At 45.9% G+C, this 16870-nt stretch overlaps 2 protein-coding genes across 5 annotated transcripts; one reads left to right on the top strand and one right to left on the bottom strand.

Moving 5' to 3' along the window:
• Nucleotides 1-611: 611 nt before the first annotated feature.
• Nucleotides 612-6289, top strand: LOC112393373 (haptoglobin-like). The gene is made up of 5 exons (XM_024735591.1): nucleotides 612-753; nucleotides 2355-2434; nucleotides 2731-2829; nucleotides 4343-4417; nucleotides 5371-6289. Exons 1-5 carry the CDS (start codon nucleotides 749-751, stop codon nucleotides 6147-6149), a joined length of 1038 nt encoding a protein of 345 aa, XP_024591359.1. The 5' UTR covers nucleotides 612-748; the 3' UTR covers nucleotides 6150-6289.
• Nucleotides 6290-8071: 1782 nt separating this feature from the next.
• Nucleotides 8072-16777, bottom strand: TXNL4B (thioredoxin like 4B). 4 transcript variants are annotated; one of them, XM_024735596.1, is made up of 5 exons: nucleotides 16558-16777; nucleotides 13740-13968; nucleotides 13275-13443; nucleotides 11519-11670; nucleotides 8072-9428 (listed from the first exon to the last, which is right to left on the bottom strand). In XM_024735596.1, exons 3-5 carry the CDS (start codon nucleotides 13404-13406, stop codon nucleotides 9254-9256), a joined length of 459 nt encoding a protein of 152 aa, XP_024591364.1. In that variant the 5' UTR covers nucleotides 13407-13443; nucleotides 13740-13968; nucleotides 16558-16777; the 3' UTR covers nucleotides 8072-9253. The 4 variants fall into 4 exon arrangements, with proteins under 4 accessions (XP_024591364.1, XP_024591362.1, XP_024591360.1 ...); XM_024735594.1 differs by lacking the exon at nucleotides 13740-13968 and having other exon boundaries at nucleotides 16558-16775; XM_024735592.1 differs by lacking the exons at nucleotides 13740-13968; nucleotides 16558-16777 and adding an exon at nucleotides 16156-16217.
• Between the last annotated feature and the right edge of the window lie 93 nt (nucleotides 16778-16870).

Here is a 16870-nt window from a genome sequence, read left to right as displayed (position 1 = left end):
TAAATGAGTTGATATTAAATTTCAGTTGAACAGTACTTGGGATACACAGCTGCAGGCATCTGACTAAAGCACATCTATTTTTCTCGCCTGCCTATTTGGATTGATTACTGGACTACAAAACCACGATAACCACTGCCATTGAGTATAGTTTGCGTCTACACTATAGCTTTAACAATTTTGTGTGATTTCTTGGAAAAAGAGATCAGAGAAGACATAATAAATACATTTTACTGATTTCAGGTTGGAGAGCTTTGCAGCAATAAGGAGATGGCAACACAGAGTGGGGCAAATGATTCTGAAAAGGACATGCTTACTCTAGAGCCCTATCTCAGCCAGGTTGCAGGAGTGTCTCTAAGGGATCTGAAATAACCCCCAAAAGGCTCTGTTCAGTGCTGAAAATCATCCAAAACAAAGAGACACAGATTGACGGTTCCTCCCCCAGTCCTGCACAGTGGCTGATTTCGGGAAACACTTTGGCAGCTACATGGGGTCATGATGTGGCCAGGTTTCTTTGGCTCAAGCATGAAGAACACCAGGGGAAACTCAAGCGTGAAGCAAGAGCTCGACTCTTTAACAGAGATGTTGTTTGTGGCTTTGTTACTGGAAAATGCGAGTGACCTTAGCAAGGCCAAAGTGTGTAGACACAGGGATTATGAAATCAAGAAGGGGGTGGAGTGAGATACCGGAGGCATAAAAGCATCAGAAGGTGCCCCACAGCACTGCTGTTTCAGAGGCAGACATACCAAAGATGAGGTGAGTCCACAGTTCAGCCCTGTCCCCCCTTTCCTCTGGATTATTTCATCCTTCTTTGTATATATCTTTTATCTACATGACAGCCCAGGTACAGGAGAGGCCTACAGGAGAGATGCAAAAATATAACAAAGGAATAAGGCAAATGGGCTAAATTATAGTGAATAAAGTGTTTTCTGTGTTAAATCCTCTGCTTTTCCGTATCCATAAAGGGTAATTCTTTCAGATGGTGCTGTCTTTCCCATGAGACGTGACTTTCTCTAAGGAATAGCTTTTTTTTTTTAACAAATTTTTTTTATAAGCAGATATTCATTTTTAATTAATTATTTATTTATTTTTGGCTGTGTTGGGTCTTTGTTTCTGTGCCAGGGCTTTCTCCAGTTGCGGCAAGCGGGGGCTACTCTTCATTGCGGTGCGCGGGCCACTCACTATCGCGGCCTCTCTTGTTGCGGAGCACAGGCTACAGACGCGTAGGCTCGGTAGTTGTGGCTCACGGGCCTAGTTGCTCCGCGGCATGTGGGATCTTCCCAGACCAGGGCTCGAACCCGTGTCCCCTGCATCGGCAGGCAGATTCTCAACCACTGCGCCACCAGGGAAGCCCCTAAGGAATAGCTTTTTCCTCGAGGTTATGATATTTTCGCGGGGGATGCCAGCAGCTCCTGTGGTAGGCCTCCTGGCATTTTTTTTCTTTTTTGGGCCACGCCACATGGCTTGTGGGATCTTAGTCCCCCAACCAGGGAATGAACCTGGGCCCTTGGTAATGAGAGTGCTGAGTCCTAACCACTGGACCGCCAGGGAATTCCCCCTGGCATTTTGAATATGCCTATTAGCAGATTTTTTTTCTTTTTAAAAATGTATAATAAGAAAGATCAATAGTGACACATTTGAGTGACACAATTCAGGCACTCAGATTTTTAAAAAAATAAAAATTTTTTTTGAAATGTTGAAATAATGAGACTAGAAATTTAACCAAGCAATATTTGAGTAGCTGACATCTTTCAGGGAGATGGTTAACTGGTGAGTATAGCCTGTGCATTGATGCCCATGTGCACAGTCGACCTTTCAGGGAGCCAGTTATCTTCCAGGTAACCTGGAATCCTGGGGTTTGCTATACCATTTCCTGAAGTCAAATTATAAAATAATAGAAAAAGCTATATCAGTGTTTTAAATTATATATTAAAAAAACCCTCTTATTATGGAAAATTTCAAAAAGTCGAGAGAAGAGCATAGTAAATTCCCACTTCCCCATCTTCCAGTTATCCACATTTCATTAGCAGTATCCTTGTAGCCCAGCACCTTAGGGTGCCCAAGTGAGGTTTCTCTTTGCTGGAGAGCTCATATATTAACAATTTAATGTTTCCTGAATGCTGCCAGAAACTGAGGTCCAATCCCCATGTGCCTTCCTATCTTGGTTGTTCTTCTCTGAAGCTTCTGTAGAATTCCCAGCAGCAAAGGGCTTCTAGGTCCTAGCACTTCCGTATCTATTTTTTGCCTAATGGGGTGTGTGTGTGTGTGTGTGTGTGTGTGTGTGTGTGTGTGTGTGTGTGTGTGTGTGTGGTGAAGCGGGAAGACGAGCTGCGCGCTCCTTTCCGTCTTCTCTGCAGTGCCCTGCAAGCTGTTGTCGCCCTCCTGCTCTGCGGGCAGCTTTTCGCGGTGGAAACCAGCGAGACCACAACTGCCACAGGTAGGACTCTGTGTTTGGACAAGAGCTGTACCTCCCAGCACTGCTGCATCCACTTTTGCCCCATCAGACCTGCACCCTCTCCTGGGGAAGATCCAATTGCTCCTTCTCACCTTAATCTCTGGTCTTTCAGTATCATGAAGAAAATTGGGAAGCCAGCCAGTAATAAGGGGAGGCCCAGGGCTTCCATTTGGGGTGGAGGGAGGTTGATGTGCAAAGCAGCTGCTTCTCCTCTGACTTTTTGGGTCTCTAGGGGAAGCTTCTGACTACGAACCTTCTCTTCCTGTTTTTCTTTGCAGATGACAGCTGCTTAAAGCCCCCCGAGATTGCCAATGGCTACCTGGAACACTTGGTTCGCTATCGGTGTAAAACCCACTACAAACTACGCGCTGGAGATGGTAAGGCCGGGACGAATGTCTCCGGGCCCTCCTCTGTCTCACCATTTCCACAAGGAGTGGAGCCAGGGTGACTGTCCAGAAAGTGCCCGTGTTCTCTGGAGCCAGGAGATTTAGGTTCTAACAAGGGTTTTGTCACCGGTAGCTGTGGCCTTTTGGGCAAATTAACTTTTCTCAGCTTCAAGTTTTCTCCTTTGTTAAGGGGAGGGAGGCGACGCCATGTAGCCTACCCTCTCAGAGTGACATCTACGTGGACAAAATGACGGTGACGGTGATGACGACAGGGAGCCCTTACCTAGTGAGCACTGCACTCCTGGAACTGTTCTAAGTGCTTCACACGGACTTGCTCACTAGGTCCTCACAACACCCCTCCGCAGAGATACTATTATTTATTTTGGCCGCCCTGCACTGCTCGTGGGACCTTAGTTCCCCGACCAGCGATCGAACCCGTGCTCCCTGCATTGGAAGTGCGGAGTCCTGACCACTGGACCACCAGGGGATTCCCAAGAGATACTGTTATTACTCTCACTTTGCTGCTGCTGAAACTGAGGCACAGAAAGGTTGAGTAATTTGCCCAAGTTCAGGTAGCCTGTAAGAGGGAGTCAGGACCCCGTACCGCCTTGCCACGATCACCATGATCGCCACGGTCCCCGTGACCACTCTTCTGCCCTGCTGGGCTGCACCGTGGCCCCCGCACTTGGCTTCTAGCACAGCGCTCCTCCCTTCCTCCTCTTCCCCCGCCCTCCCCCTTCCTGCCTCTCTGATTCTGCTCTTTAAATATTAACAAGGGTTTTGTCACCAGTAGCTGTGGCCTTTTGGGCAAATTAACTTTTCTCAGCTTCAAGTTTTCTCCTTTGTTAAGGGGAGGGAGGCGACGCCATGTAGCCTACCCTCTCAGAGTGACATCTACGTGGACAAAATGACGGTGACGGTGATGACGACAGGGAGCCCTTACCTAGTGAGCACTGCACTCCTGGAACTGTTCTAAGTGCTTCACACGGACTTGCTCACTAGGTCCTCACAACACCCCTCCGCAGAGATACTATTATTTATTTTGGCCGCCCTGCACTGCTCGTGGGACCTTAGTTCCCCGACCAGCGATCGAACCCGTGCTCCCTGCATTGGAAGTGCGGAGTCCTGACCACTGGACCACCAGGGGATTCCCAAGAGATACTGTTATTACTCTCACTTTGCTGCTGCTGAAACTGAGGCACAGAAAGGTTGAGTAATTTGCCCAAGTTCAGGTAGCCTGTAAGAGGGAGTCAGGACCCCGTACCGCCTTGCCACGATCACCATGATCGCCACGGTCCCCGTGACCACTCTTCTGCCCTGCTGGGCTGCACCGTGGCCCCCGCACTTGGCTTCTAGCACAGCGCTCCTCCCTTCCTCCTCTTCCCCCGCCCTCCCCCTTCCTGCCTCTCTGATTCTGCTCTTTAAATACCTTCTCTCCCCACGCTAGGTCCAGATACAATTTTACAATTTCCCTTTTGGCTCATTTTTTTTCTTTTTGTTTCAGGAGTGTACACCTTAAACAGTGAGAAGCAGTGGATAAATAAGGACCTTGGAGAGCAACTCCCCGAGTGTGAAGCAGGTAGGAAATCATGGGTCCTGGGAAGGAGACGGAAAAGTGGGTGTTGAGGGGTCGGTGCACCAGCAGGGATTGAAATGTCCTAGAGGCACATCCTCCCTGTGTGGTTTCCTCTGGGCACACAAGAGCCGAGGGGAGGGACCAGGGAGAACCACAGGTGGCTGGGCAGAGAAGTGCACAGGCAGGTAATACTTCCCCATGAAGTTCACTAAGGATTTGTTCATTTGGCCTGCGGGGCACTGACTGAATCCACTGTCTACACTGCCCACAGAGGATCAGGAAACTCTGTGAGTACACAGAGCCCACCTAGAGAGCCCTGGGCCAAGGGTAAAGCAAGCTCCAGGAACAACAGGTCAAGGGAGGGCATAACAAAACCTTAATCCGTGAGAGTATGACACAGGAGGCTGGAGATGGGTCAGGACTCTGTTACTAGGAAGAGCTGACGCTCCCTCCTTTTCCCTCTTGGAACAAGAGGATCTTGCCTACCGTCTTCTGCTACTAGGGATGCGGAACTGCTAACCTGCCTGTTATGAAATGCAGTATCACATCCCTCTTTATTCAGAGAGAATGAATCATGGTAGCTCCTTGTGCTTACAATGAATTTAAGGGAGCTATGGACATCTTGCTGTGATAGACTGTTTAAATATACATAGAGTTCAGCGGCCAGAGTTTGAGAACTTCAGGGCTACTTGTTTCTTTGTGAGTTAGAAAAGCAGGAAATAGAACTCTGCTTTAGTGACGCAAACATTAAAAGAAAAAAAAAGAATCATTTTAAACTATAAACACTGGGAACAAGAGGAGCAGAAGGTAAGGGCAAAGCGTGCAAACGTTTCCAGCTCTGGAGAAATGAACGGTGACCATTCAGACAGCAGCAGGAGTCGGTCCTTTTATCCTTCCCTGGGAAAGACTGGCAGACGGTCACACTCTGCTCATAATTTTCTTACTCTCCTCAACAGTATGCGGAAAGCCCAAGCATCCAGTGGTTCAGGTGCAAAGGATCATCGGTGGCTCACTGGATGCCAAAGGCAGCTTTCCCTGGCAGGCTAAGATGGTCTCCCACAATAATCTCACCTCGGGGGCCACGCTGATCAATGAACAATGGCTGCTGACCACAGCTAAAAATCTCTTCTTGGGTCATGACAATACAACAAAAGCAAAAGACATTGCTCCTACTTTAAGACTCTATGTGGGGAGAAAGCAGCTTGTGGAGATCGAGAAGGTGCTTCTCCACCCTGACTACTCTGAGGTGGACATTGGGCTCATCAAACTCAGAGAGAAGGTGCCCACGGATGAGACAGTAATGCCCATCTGCCTACCTTCAAAAGATTATGTGGAAGTGGGGCGTGTGGGTTACGTGTCTGGCTGGGGGCGAAATGCCAACTTCATCTTTACTGAGCATCTGAAGTACATCATGCTGCCGGTGGCTGACCAAGACAAGTGTGTACAGCACTACGAAGGCAGCACTGTGCCCGAGAAGAAGACACCAAAGAGCCCTGTAGGGGTGCAGCCGGCACTGAATGAGCACACCTTCTGTGCTGGCTTGTCCAAGCATCAGGAAGACACCTGCTACGGCGATGCCGGCAGCGCCTTTGCCATTCACGATGAGGCTGACGACACCTGGTACGCGGCCGGGATCCTGAGCTTTGACAAGAGCTGTGCTACTGCCGAGTATGGTGTGTATGTGAAGGTGTCCTCCATTCTGGACTGGGTTCAGAAAACCATAGCTGACAACTAATGCAAGGCTGGCTGGAAGCCTTTGCCTGAAAGGCCGAGGGAAAACTGGACAGTAGCAGAGGGGACAAAAACGTGCCATGAAGCTGATGGGTTCCAGCCCTGCAGTGCTGAGTCGATCAATAAAGAGCTTCCTTTGACTCATTTCTGTGCTGTTTTTGGCCTTGGGCCTTTTTAAGTTCTCTCATTTATAGTATGGCAGCAGCCAAGTGCTCTAGAGTTTACTGGGAGTGTGGCAGAAAAACCCCCAGGGCAACTGGAAATCCCTAAAGTGATACAAACTGCCCCACTGCAGCCCTCATGATCACTGAATGAGCGCCTATCCAACGGCAGGCCTCCGAGGTCACTGTTATCCCTGTTTTACAGACAAGGAAATAGAGACTCAGAGAAGTTAAGTGATTTGCTTAGGGTTACATAGCTATCAAATAGTGAAGCTGAACCTTTAACCTAGGTCTGTCTAAATACAAATCCCGAGCTCTTTTCACCGCATCCTTTTGCTTCTTCAGAGTAAAGGAGGAGAAAGAGTGGAGGCTGGTGAGGAAGATGCTAGCTCAAAGTGGCATGAAAACAAGTGCTTTAACACAGACAGTACTTTGTTGTTCGTGCTCCAACACACCAGTGCTTCAGGTGGCAAAGTAAGATGGTATAAAGGCAGGATTTCTGGACTTGCTGGGTCCAAATCACAGCTCGACGATAAATTTGCCAAGTTCCTTAAGCTCCCTGCCCATCGGTCCCCAGGTCTCTCCTATGAGGGGCTTAACCCAGACGATCTCTAAAGTGCCCATCAGTAATAACATTCTGGGGCCGGGTAAAGTTAGAAGTCTCTTCCTTAGGAGGGGCTGCCTTTCCCACTTGGAAGAAACCTACCCTTTACCAGGAGTCAAACGCAAGCCATCTGAGTCTTTCATTTCACAAAGAACGGTCTCGTTATTAAGGGTTTCCCAGAAAAAAGGTTCTAGAACCCAGCACATGAAGCTCTTCTAACTGAAGAAGAAAAGTTCTAAGTGAGCAATAAGTCTTTATTCAGTATGCTGGCCCTTCACCAATATACCATCCTGTCATCCCAAAATAGGGCCTCTCCTGCTCACAGCTTAAAATGTCACTATTCCTCACTAGGGTTCTGCCCTTCCCTGTGACATTGTCCTCACAGGCACTCTCCAGATCCATCAATAATTTTCGACAGGTCACAGCTCGTAGGCCAATGAAGGACTTAGACCTGTATTCTAGAGAGTGTGGAAAAGACGATTGCTAGAAACTGAAAAATAATACAAACACATGAAATGATGCCTCTCAGGAGGCACCTATGTCTTCTAATCGTACCTTCAGCACTAAGTTTTCTTGAAAAGCAATCTGACTGATTAAGTGGCTCCTGCCCACCCCTCAGGAGGAACAGAAAAGAAAACTTTCGGCATTTTCCCAATTCCCTCATCTCCTCTGCCTTCCTCCCAGCGGCACCTCTCACCCGCCTGGCCTCCCCCTCGGGTTCCAGTGACACTGGACTCCGTGGAGCCCTCTCAACACGCGTGCCGTCTCCAGCCCCCGGGCCTTCCTCCCCCGGTGCCCTCTCCTGAAAAGCCCTCCCCTTTCTCCATGAGTACCTCCTACTCTCCTTTAAGGCTCAGGCACTGTCTCTTCTAAGCAGCCTTTCTTCCATCCAGGAGTCATTCGTTTTTATGTAGCATCTGGCACAGGACAGGGCACACAGTATGTACTTAATAAATACTTGTGGAATGGACAGCAACCAAGATGGGAACAAAAACATGTAAACCAGGACTTCAGAGAAACATTCCCTAAAGCCCTCAGTAGGAGAGAAGATATGAGAATCTTACGCATGAAAGTTCCGAGGTTTTGCTGTTATCTGAGCACTTCCCACACCTCAAATGCTCTGTGACTTAGGCTATGAGGGACAGAAAATCCAACTAACAGTGACAGGCAGTAAAGACATTTTATTCTTTCATAGAAGTCTTAAGGGAGGCATGTCTAGAGTCCACTCAGTAGCTCAGTATCTTTATCAGGGACCCAGGCTCTCTTCACCGGTCTTCTCAGCATGTTCATTTTTCATCCCAGCGTTGGTTGCCTCGTGGTCCTAAGACAGCTGCTGCAGTTCCATGCACCACGATCACCATGAAAGCAGGAAGTGGGGGCCAGAAGACGGAGGTGGTGCTGACAGGGTTTTGTTGTCTCCTTCCTGGAGTGGCTCTCTCCTTTATCAATGAAGGCCACAAGGTACCCAGCAGCCTTCCTTCTACGCCACATTTGTCAGAAAAGGCTTGGACAGGAAGCACCTGGCAAAGGGGGACAGACTTGCACCGAGAGTGCTGCCCTGCACAGAACTGGGTTTCTGTCATCAAGGTGGCAAAAAGCTGCCAAGCAGGTCACGTGCTGCCTGGCACACTGCCCTCTGGCTCTGCATCTATTCTCTTATTCTAGAGAGTCAGTACCCTTAGCCCCACGAGGTTTTGAGAGGAGCAGGAACTTGCCCAAGTGGTGGCAGGCTGTGCCAGAGGACCCTGGGAGAATTCTTCATAAAGCTGTTAACACAGGCAAGTCCTATAAACAGGATACTTCTTTCTAGCAATTCTGAGATCTCTTTCCAGTCTTGAGTCCGTGAAGTACAGTTTTCTCCTCAGGAAGAGACGGAGCTCTGGGAGAGATCAGCTCCGGCCTACTAAGGGTAGTTAATTCTTTGTTTAGCTGACGTTGGGTGCTGGATGGTGAAGGTTCACGTTCTCACTTCTTGGGCAATTTCATAATAGAAAAGCTGGTGAATTGAGCAAGCCAGGACACCTTCCGAAGTCTGAGCCAGAAAGGCTCGAAGGTAAAACAAACTTGCCTGCTCTCAGTAAAGAATGACTTATTCCAGAGGAACTGGGATAATAGTCGAGCACGAGATAAATACACGAGTGGAGGAGTGGCGAGCCGAGGAAGATGGAAGGGGTGGGTGTGTACACATAGGGTAGAAAAGGAGTATTTTTGCTCTTACGGGAATTGACTTTCTATTTTACTTGTGTATCGAATAAACATAGTTAAATCAAATTGTACCAGCCAAGGTTTAGAAGGATTCTGTATTATCTTAAAGAACAAAGAAAACTATAATATGAAGAGAAATTAAAATAACCACACTGGGGAAACTGACCATGGCTGACTTGACTGCTCTGGGCTCTGCAGGGAGTAGACACTTGGGCATTCCCAATTGTCACAGCACCAGTGTGGTCTTCTACTTGGGGGCCGGTATTTTCTATACACGTCAAACGTCTTCTCCGCCGGGATGCTGACCACATTTCCGAAAGACCCCAGAAAAACAGCACAGCTGGAGTCAGGCACTGTTTCACGATGGGCCTGTCTCTTCAACTTTGACAGTAGTGAAGGTGCTAAATGTCTTGATAGAGGAGGTCATATTTGGGAATATTCTTGGGATCAATAGGACTTTGAACAATAAGTTTTCCCCTCATTGCACCTCGATAAATTACTTCAATCAAATCTATGAAGTCTTGTTTGGTTTTGAAACTTCCCACGAACTTAGTGTGATCTGGAGACCTAAATAGCATAGGAGAGAAACAACCTCGCTCAAAACTTTTCATAATTACTTGTCAGACCTTCAGGATAAACAAAATAAATAGCAGCTCTGTTATTTTCTTCTGATCAGGGAGCCTTTAGACACAAAGCCTGACACTGATTTTCCCTTTGCGATTACAGGGCCCATTTGATATACGACTAAAACCAGTGTTGTGGGCCGCTGGGAGAGCATGTAAGCCCTACCAGGTGCAAAGCTTCTGCTTCAAAACCTATTTAATCACTTCTCAACTCATCATCAAGTAGTATCCCCTGGGTGTTAGCATGGGCTTAGTTTGTTGTTGCTGTTGTTGACTAGACACTGTGCAAAGTCCATTAACTTGTCCTTGTCTCTGAGTTCTAGTCACTTATACTTCTGAGTGGTAGGTGCAATATTACCTTTTTTTTTCTTTTTCTTTTTTACTTTTCAAGTATCAAGTATGTTTACTGTAGAAGCAGTTTAGGGAAAAAAAAATGAGGCCATAGGCCACATTTTGGTATATACCCTTTCAAGCTTGTGTTTGTGTGTGTGTGTGTGTGTGTGTGTGTGTGTGTATGCATTTCTTTTTTTCAGAGTCACGGGAATCATATCATGTAAACTATCTTGTAAGGTGCTTTTTTCAATGAACATATAACATAGTTCTTTCAAAGTCATTAAACATGCATCTCCCATACCATATTAAATTAATTTCTAGTATGCTTCTGTAGACATCTAGCTTCTTTCTAAGTATTTTGTTTTCTAAATAATGGTGGGATGAATGAAGATCTATGTAGCCAATTCTGGCCACTTTCATGACTATTTTCCTTCAGATAAATCCCTGGAAATGCAATTGCTGGGTTAAAAATTGTATACATTTTAAGGTGGTAAGTAGTACCATAAATCACCCTCTGAAAATATTCACCAAACTAATACATATATCAACTGTATTCTAGGAGAATAAATAGCTATAAAACACTTAAAACAGATTATATTTAATACACTTTCAAATAAATGATGACAAAGCAGGCACACAGATCTAGACAAGTGGACTCCTTGACCACAGTAAGAAATGATAGGATTATTACGGATACATTCAAAATTAATAAGTATTGGGATGCCGACTGGATGGAGGGGAAGGCATTAAAGATTTCATGTTACTTATTCTTTTTTTTTTAAGACTTTTTTTTTTGATGTGGACCATTTTTAAAGTCTTTACTGAATTTGTTACAATATTGCTTCTGTTTTATGTTTTGGTTTTTTGGCCTCGAGGCATGTGGGATCTTAGCTCCCTGACCAGGGATCGGACCTGCACCCCCTGTGTTGGAAGGTGAAGCCTTAACCACTGGACGGCCAGGGAAGTCCCTCATGTTACTTATTCTTGACAGACTTTGTTGAAGAATGACTTCAAAATTCTCTGAGTGAAAGAAGACAGGAAACTTGGCAAGACAAAAGCATGTCTTAATTTGCTGAAGGATTACTTCTTTTATAGATGCAGTCTATGAGTTTCAAAAGGTTAAGAACAAATGACCTACTTTGTTCTAAATAAAATTCCTGGGAAACTTTTTAAAAAGCTGTTCTGTATTTCTACACTGAAAGATGGCGAGTGCTTCACAAACTGTACTATTCTCTCACACTTAAGTTAAAATTCACCACTCATACTGAAACACTCTCATTTTGTACCAAAGTTCCACATAAAAAAATTAGAGAGTGCATCAACTCAGGAAACAGTACCAGCAAAAGACTCACAAAGCCCCCATCACAGGCAAACAGGTGCGCTACTGAAACTGCCTGGATAAAAGAAACTTTTAAGACTATAACAACTTCATGTCAATATAACTTACCCATAATCCACTTTCATATGCTGCCCATTGAAGAAAAACACGGTAGATGGAATATAACTGATGTCAAAATAGTGTGTATAAACTGGGGTTTGGTCCACGTCTACCAGATATATAGCAGCCATCTTACTTAAGTCAGGAGAGGTCTTAGAAAGCTACAAATGAAGAGAGAGATGTGGGTTACAACTTGAGGGCAGCAACGTTTCTTCTGTGAACCTTTTTACTGGAAGAGAATTTTCTGTTTGAAAAAAATTCCCGGGCCAAGAATCTAGCCTGTTTGAGTTCCACATTAGACACAGTGTAACCTTACCATTCAGAGTCTGAATCACTGTTGGCAGGGTAATGAAAGGGCCCTAGGCAAATTGTGTGAATATATTTCTGCTTCTTTTTTTTTCTTCTATTTTTGATTGTAAAGTTTTTATAAACTTTTTATGGATTTATAAAATCCATACTCGCTTAAATAAAAAACAAAACAACTCAGAAATATGTACCACAGACAATGGAATTCCCCCACATCTTTTCCTTCCAATCTCCCCATAGATGATAATTATGATAAAAATAGGAAACACTTACATGGCACTTGTTATGTGCTACGCGTTCTAAGTGCTTTACACTTGTTGGCTCCTTTAATCCTTACAACATTCCTATGAGGTATGCACTGCTACAGTCACCGTTTCACAGATAAGCAAACCGAGGTATGGGCAGGTAATGTGCCCCTGGTCACATGGCTGTACGCAGTAAGGTTAGGATTTGAACTCGGACAGCTTGGCTTCAGAGTCTATACTCTTGACCTCTGTGATATTCCAAACCCTCTGTAGTTGAGGGTAAAATGCTGTGGCCCCTGCCCCCCAGATTAACACATCATACCCTCATTTTTTTTTTTGCTGTACGCGGGCCTCTCACTGTTGTGGCCTCTCCCGTTACGGAGCACAGGCTCCGGACGTGCAGGCTCAGCGGCCATGGCTCACGGACCTAGCCGCTCCGCAGCATGTGGGATCTTCCCGGACCAGGGCACCAACCTGTGTCCCCTGCATCGGCAGGCAGACTCTCAACCACTGCGCCACCAGGGAAGCCCCACACCCTCATTTTTAACCACAGAAGTGGGGTTTCTTACACTGTATCCACACTGAGGGTGGCAGCAGTAGAAATGGTGGGTGAGGTCTTAGTCCTGGGTAAGTCTCTCTCCACAATAAACAGAGACAAGGATCAACTCACTCTGTCCCATACTCCCCTTCCTATTCATCAGACTGTGAAGATTTGTTGTGAAATCAGAGATTGTCATCAGGCACACACTGGAGGCAGCACACTCAAAAAGCATATTTGCAGGCAGAGAAAACAAAGTTCAAATCCCAGCTCTGCAATTTAGTGGTGCTGTGCCTGTGGGAAGTCACCTGACCTTCCTGGCATTCATCTGCCCCCCTTGGGAACAGTAATAGCAATTATCCCCGTGTTGTGAGCATTGAGTAAGACAATGTTCATAGACTTGTTAATAATGTTCCTGGTCTTCCACTGAATTGTTGGTGAAACTGAGCTTCGGCAGCTGCTACTGAGGAAGGGCATCCAGGGCAGATTCAGCACAACCACAGATTTGGGGGTTCAGCTCAGGGCAGGCACACGATCGGCTCTTAGTGAAAGTGTGCTAACAAATGAACAGCTATATCCCCGGGCCCTGCCTGCTCCCTTTCCTTCATTTTGCAGATGTGGAAGTGAGAATGTATAGCTTTTTAATAAAAACGATTTACTTAAAAAATTCACTTACAATATCATCTAGTTGCAGACAAACAGGATCCTCGTCTCTCCCGAACCTGAGAACCAGCACCTTCTCTGCAGTACTTTTTATCGCCTGGTCCACTTCTTTTTTGCTACTCAGCTTGGGTAACAGGAAGCTCATGTTGAAATAATCCAAGTAACAATCCTCACTGTCAGTCCTGAAAGTTGAAATGTTTAAAGACATTAAGTGCATGAGTCCTAATTTTAAAACATTTTTAATTTTTGTAGTAGGTAATGTGTATATGTATTTTTTTTCCAGAGGAAAAAAGGTTTCACACAACACAGGAACAACAAAGTAAAAGGAACACACTAAATGCACAAACTGGAGGCAAGTAAGTCCACCAGTTAAAAAGGAACAATATAGAAAGGTATTATTGTCTCCCCTCAACTGGCTTAGTTCCCAGTGCCCTGTAAGTAGTTACAAGGTAACAACCTTCATTAGTTTCTCACGTACCTTCCAGAGTTTTGTTATGCGTTCACAAGAAAATACAAACGGGTTCCAACGTTTTTTACTCAAAAGAGAGTGTATTCTTTCAGTCAGTGTTCCAGCAGGAAAGAGATGACATCCTCAAATTTGGTAATCTGAAGCCTTTCATTAAGGAAACGTGTAGGAAAACACCAGGGTGTAGTGCAGGACCCTGGGCTAGTAGCAGCGGGACAGGGCGCTGTTCTCACCCGCAGGCCTGAAGGAGCCATGGGAGGGAGTAGTTACCAGAACTGTGTGGCTGAGATTGCTGGAGTAAATGACACACGTCCAGCACACGTACTTTACCCACTCTTCTGCACTTTGCACTTTACCTCACATGTGAAGACCATCACGTATCTCTGTATAGAAAACTCACACATTTTTCGTCACAGTGCCGTACTATTTCATGCCCGTTCCATCCTTTTTTTTTTTTTTTTTGCGGTACGCGGGCCTCTCACTGTTGTGGCCTCTCCCGTTGCGGAGCACAGGCTCCGGACGCACAGGCTCAGCGGCCATGGCTCACGGGCCCAGCCGCTCTGCGGCATGTGGGATCTTCCCGGACCGGGGCACGAACCTGTGTCCCCTGCTTCCGCAGGCGGACTCTCAACCACTGCGCCACCAGGGAAGCCCCCATCCTTTTTTAAACAGTCTTTTATTGACGGACATTTTTATTATCATGAGTTTGGTTTAAAGATCCTTGGTGTATGTCTTACTGAGTATACCTCATCACATGGCAAACAGATCAATTAAGAGTGTGTAAAAACCACACACACACATACACAAAACAAATAGTAAAATACTGAGGTAGAAGGGGCTTCTCGTTTTCAGACTAGTTTGCTCATAGTTACACTTCTAGCTACAAAAAAAAGAACTAGAATCCACGCCATCAAATTTCTAGTCCAGTGTTTCTTCTACTACAACAAGTCCGATTTTTATGATTAAGAAACTCTATGATCAAGGAGCTTTACTTTTGATCCATCCATGACACTCCATTAAGATATTTAATATTTTGAATTCAGTCCCAAATGTGTCTTATGCTACAAAAAGGGAGGATTTCTTTCTCTCTCTCTTATTTTTGGTGACAAGTCACATTTTAAGATATGAATTACTAAAAATTCACATAGGAGATGAAATTGTTCTAGTAATAGGTCACACTTCATTTATTTTTTTAAATTAATTAATTTTTGGCTGTGTTGGGTCACTTGCTGCACGTGGGCTTTCTCTAGTTGAGGCGAGCAGGGGCTACTCTTCGTTGTGGTGCGCAGGCTTCTCATTGCGGTGGCTTCTCTTGTTATGGAGCACGTGTTCTAGGTTTGCAGGCTCCAGCATTTGTGGCTTGCGGGCTCTAGAGCACAGGCTCAGAAGTTGTGGCGCACAGGCTTAGTTGCTCTGCGGCATGTGGAATCCTCCCAGACCAGGGCTCAAACCCGTGTCCCCTGCATTGGCAGGTGGATTCGTTACCACTGCACCACCAGGGAAGTCCCAAAAGGTCATACTTTAAATAGAGAAGATGATTGCCAGAAGGGACTTCTTCAAGTCGGAGTGGCAGAACAAATTACTGATGAAAGGGAAAGTCAGAAAGAAGATGCATCTGTCCCACCACTAGAATTCAAACAAACAGCAACTTCTGTAAGTTACTGATAAAGAAGAGGAAGTGGTGGGAGAGCAAAGCTGTCAACGGGGAGTGGGGAGATAAGCCTGTAAGAGGGTGCAACTGGATAAATGTTGGAAAGAGGAGACGGAAATTGAGACCACACCTAAGAAAATGTCCACAGCAAAGGATACCAACGGAAAATTCACAAAAGAAGAGGTAAAAATGGACAAATATACTGGGAAAGTTAAGCTTTACCAGTAAGCAAAGGAAAGCAAGTTAAACGATATATTTTCAAATCCATTAATTTGGCAAAGATTAAATGATAACGGCAAGAGTGTGAGTGAAGGGGCAGGCATTCAGAGTCCCTGCTGGAATGCAGAGAAGCAAAACTTTTCTAGAAAGAAACCTGAATACTCTTTGACCAACAATTCCACTTCTGAGAATTTATTCCTAGTAAATAAATAGACATATGCACAAAGATCAACGTACATTTATAACGGTGAAAAACTGCAAACAACCTGAATAGCCATCAGTAGGGGAATAAGGAAATAAATGATAGTATAGCCACTGCAACGTACTAGCACACTGTCATTATATGCCGTGTTAGAGATGAATAACTGAAAAACCCTCGTGATAAAGAAAACAAAGTTATAAAACAACAGTATATAAAGTGTGATCCCACTTTTGTACAAAACCTAACTATAATACACATGTACATATTCACATAGAAAAATAACTAGAAATGAATATCCCCAAAGACCATCAGAGATGTTATCTCTGCGTGTGAACAGACGAGTGACTTTTACTTACACTGGGCTGCGCGTCTTTATTTTCCCCAAATATCCGACATACATACTTTTTTAAAAATTTATTTTTGGCTGCGTTGGGTCTTCGTTGCTGCGAGCGGGCTTTCTCTAAGTGTGGCGCGCAGGGGCTATTCTTCGTTGCTGTGTGTGGGCTTCTCCTTGGCGTGGTGGCTTCTTTTGCTGCGGAGCACGAGCTCTAGAGCGCAGGCTCAGTAGTTGTGGCGCACGGGCTTAGTTGCTCCGCCCGTGTGGGATCTTCCCGGACCGGGGCATGAACCCGTGTCCCCTGCATCGGCAGGCGGACTCTCAACCACTGCGCCACCAGGGAAGCCCCAACATACTTTTAATGATGCCAGTGGTTGGGCTACACTCCTGGCCCACAACTGCCAGGGAAAACGATACTTACTTATTTGTACACGTCAGCTCCCTCTCTTCCACTTCAGGGTTGTCGGCAACCCTCACCCTTTCTCCAAAAAGCCGACTGGGGAAGCTCTTTCCTCCTCCCCCAACCGCGGCTGCGACCCCAAACCAAAGTAACCCACGGGCTAGAGCTGCCTAGCAACTGTGGCGCACCACTTTAAGGGGACGGAAACGGAAAAAGACGCACAGGCGCAGTGGTGAACTCGCATTAGGCCCACCTCAAATAAGCGGAAGAGGTTATTCTAGTCACCGCCCACCTTCCCCGGCCCTGACCGGAAGCCCTAGGGTCCCTTCCGCCC

This window comes from Neophocaena asiaeorientalis, unplaced genomic scaffold, assembly GCF_003031525.2.
Source record: "Neophocaena asiaeorientalis asiaeorientalis breed wild unplaced genomic scaffold, Neophocaena_asiaeorientalis_V1.1 scaffold40, whole genome shotgun sequence".
Classification (NCBI taxonomy): Eukaryota; Metazoa; Chordata; class Mammalia; order Artiodactyla; family Phocoenidae; genus Neophocaena; species Neophocaena asiaeorientalis.
This window is presented reverse-complemented; position numbering and strand designations above follow the sequence as displayed.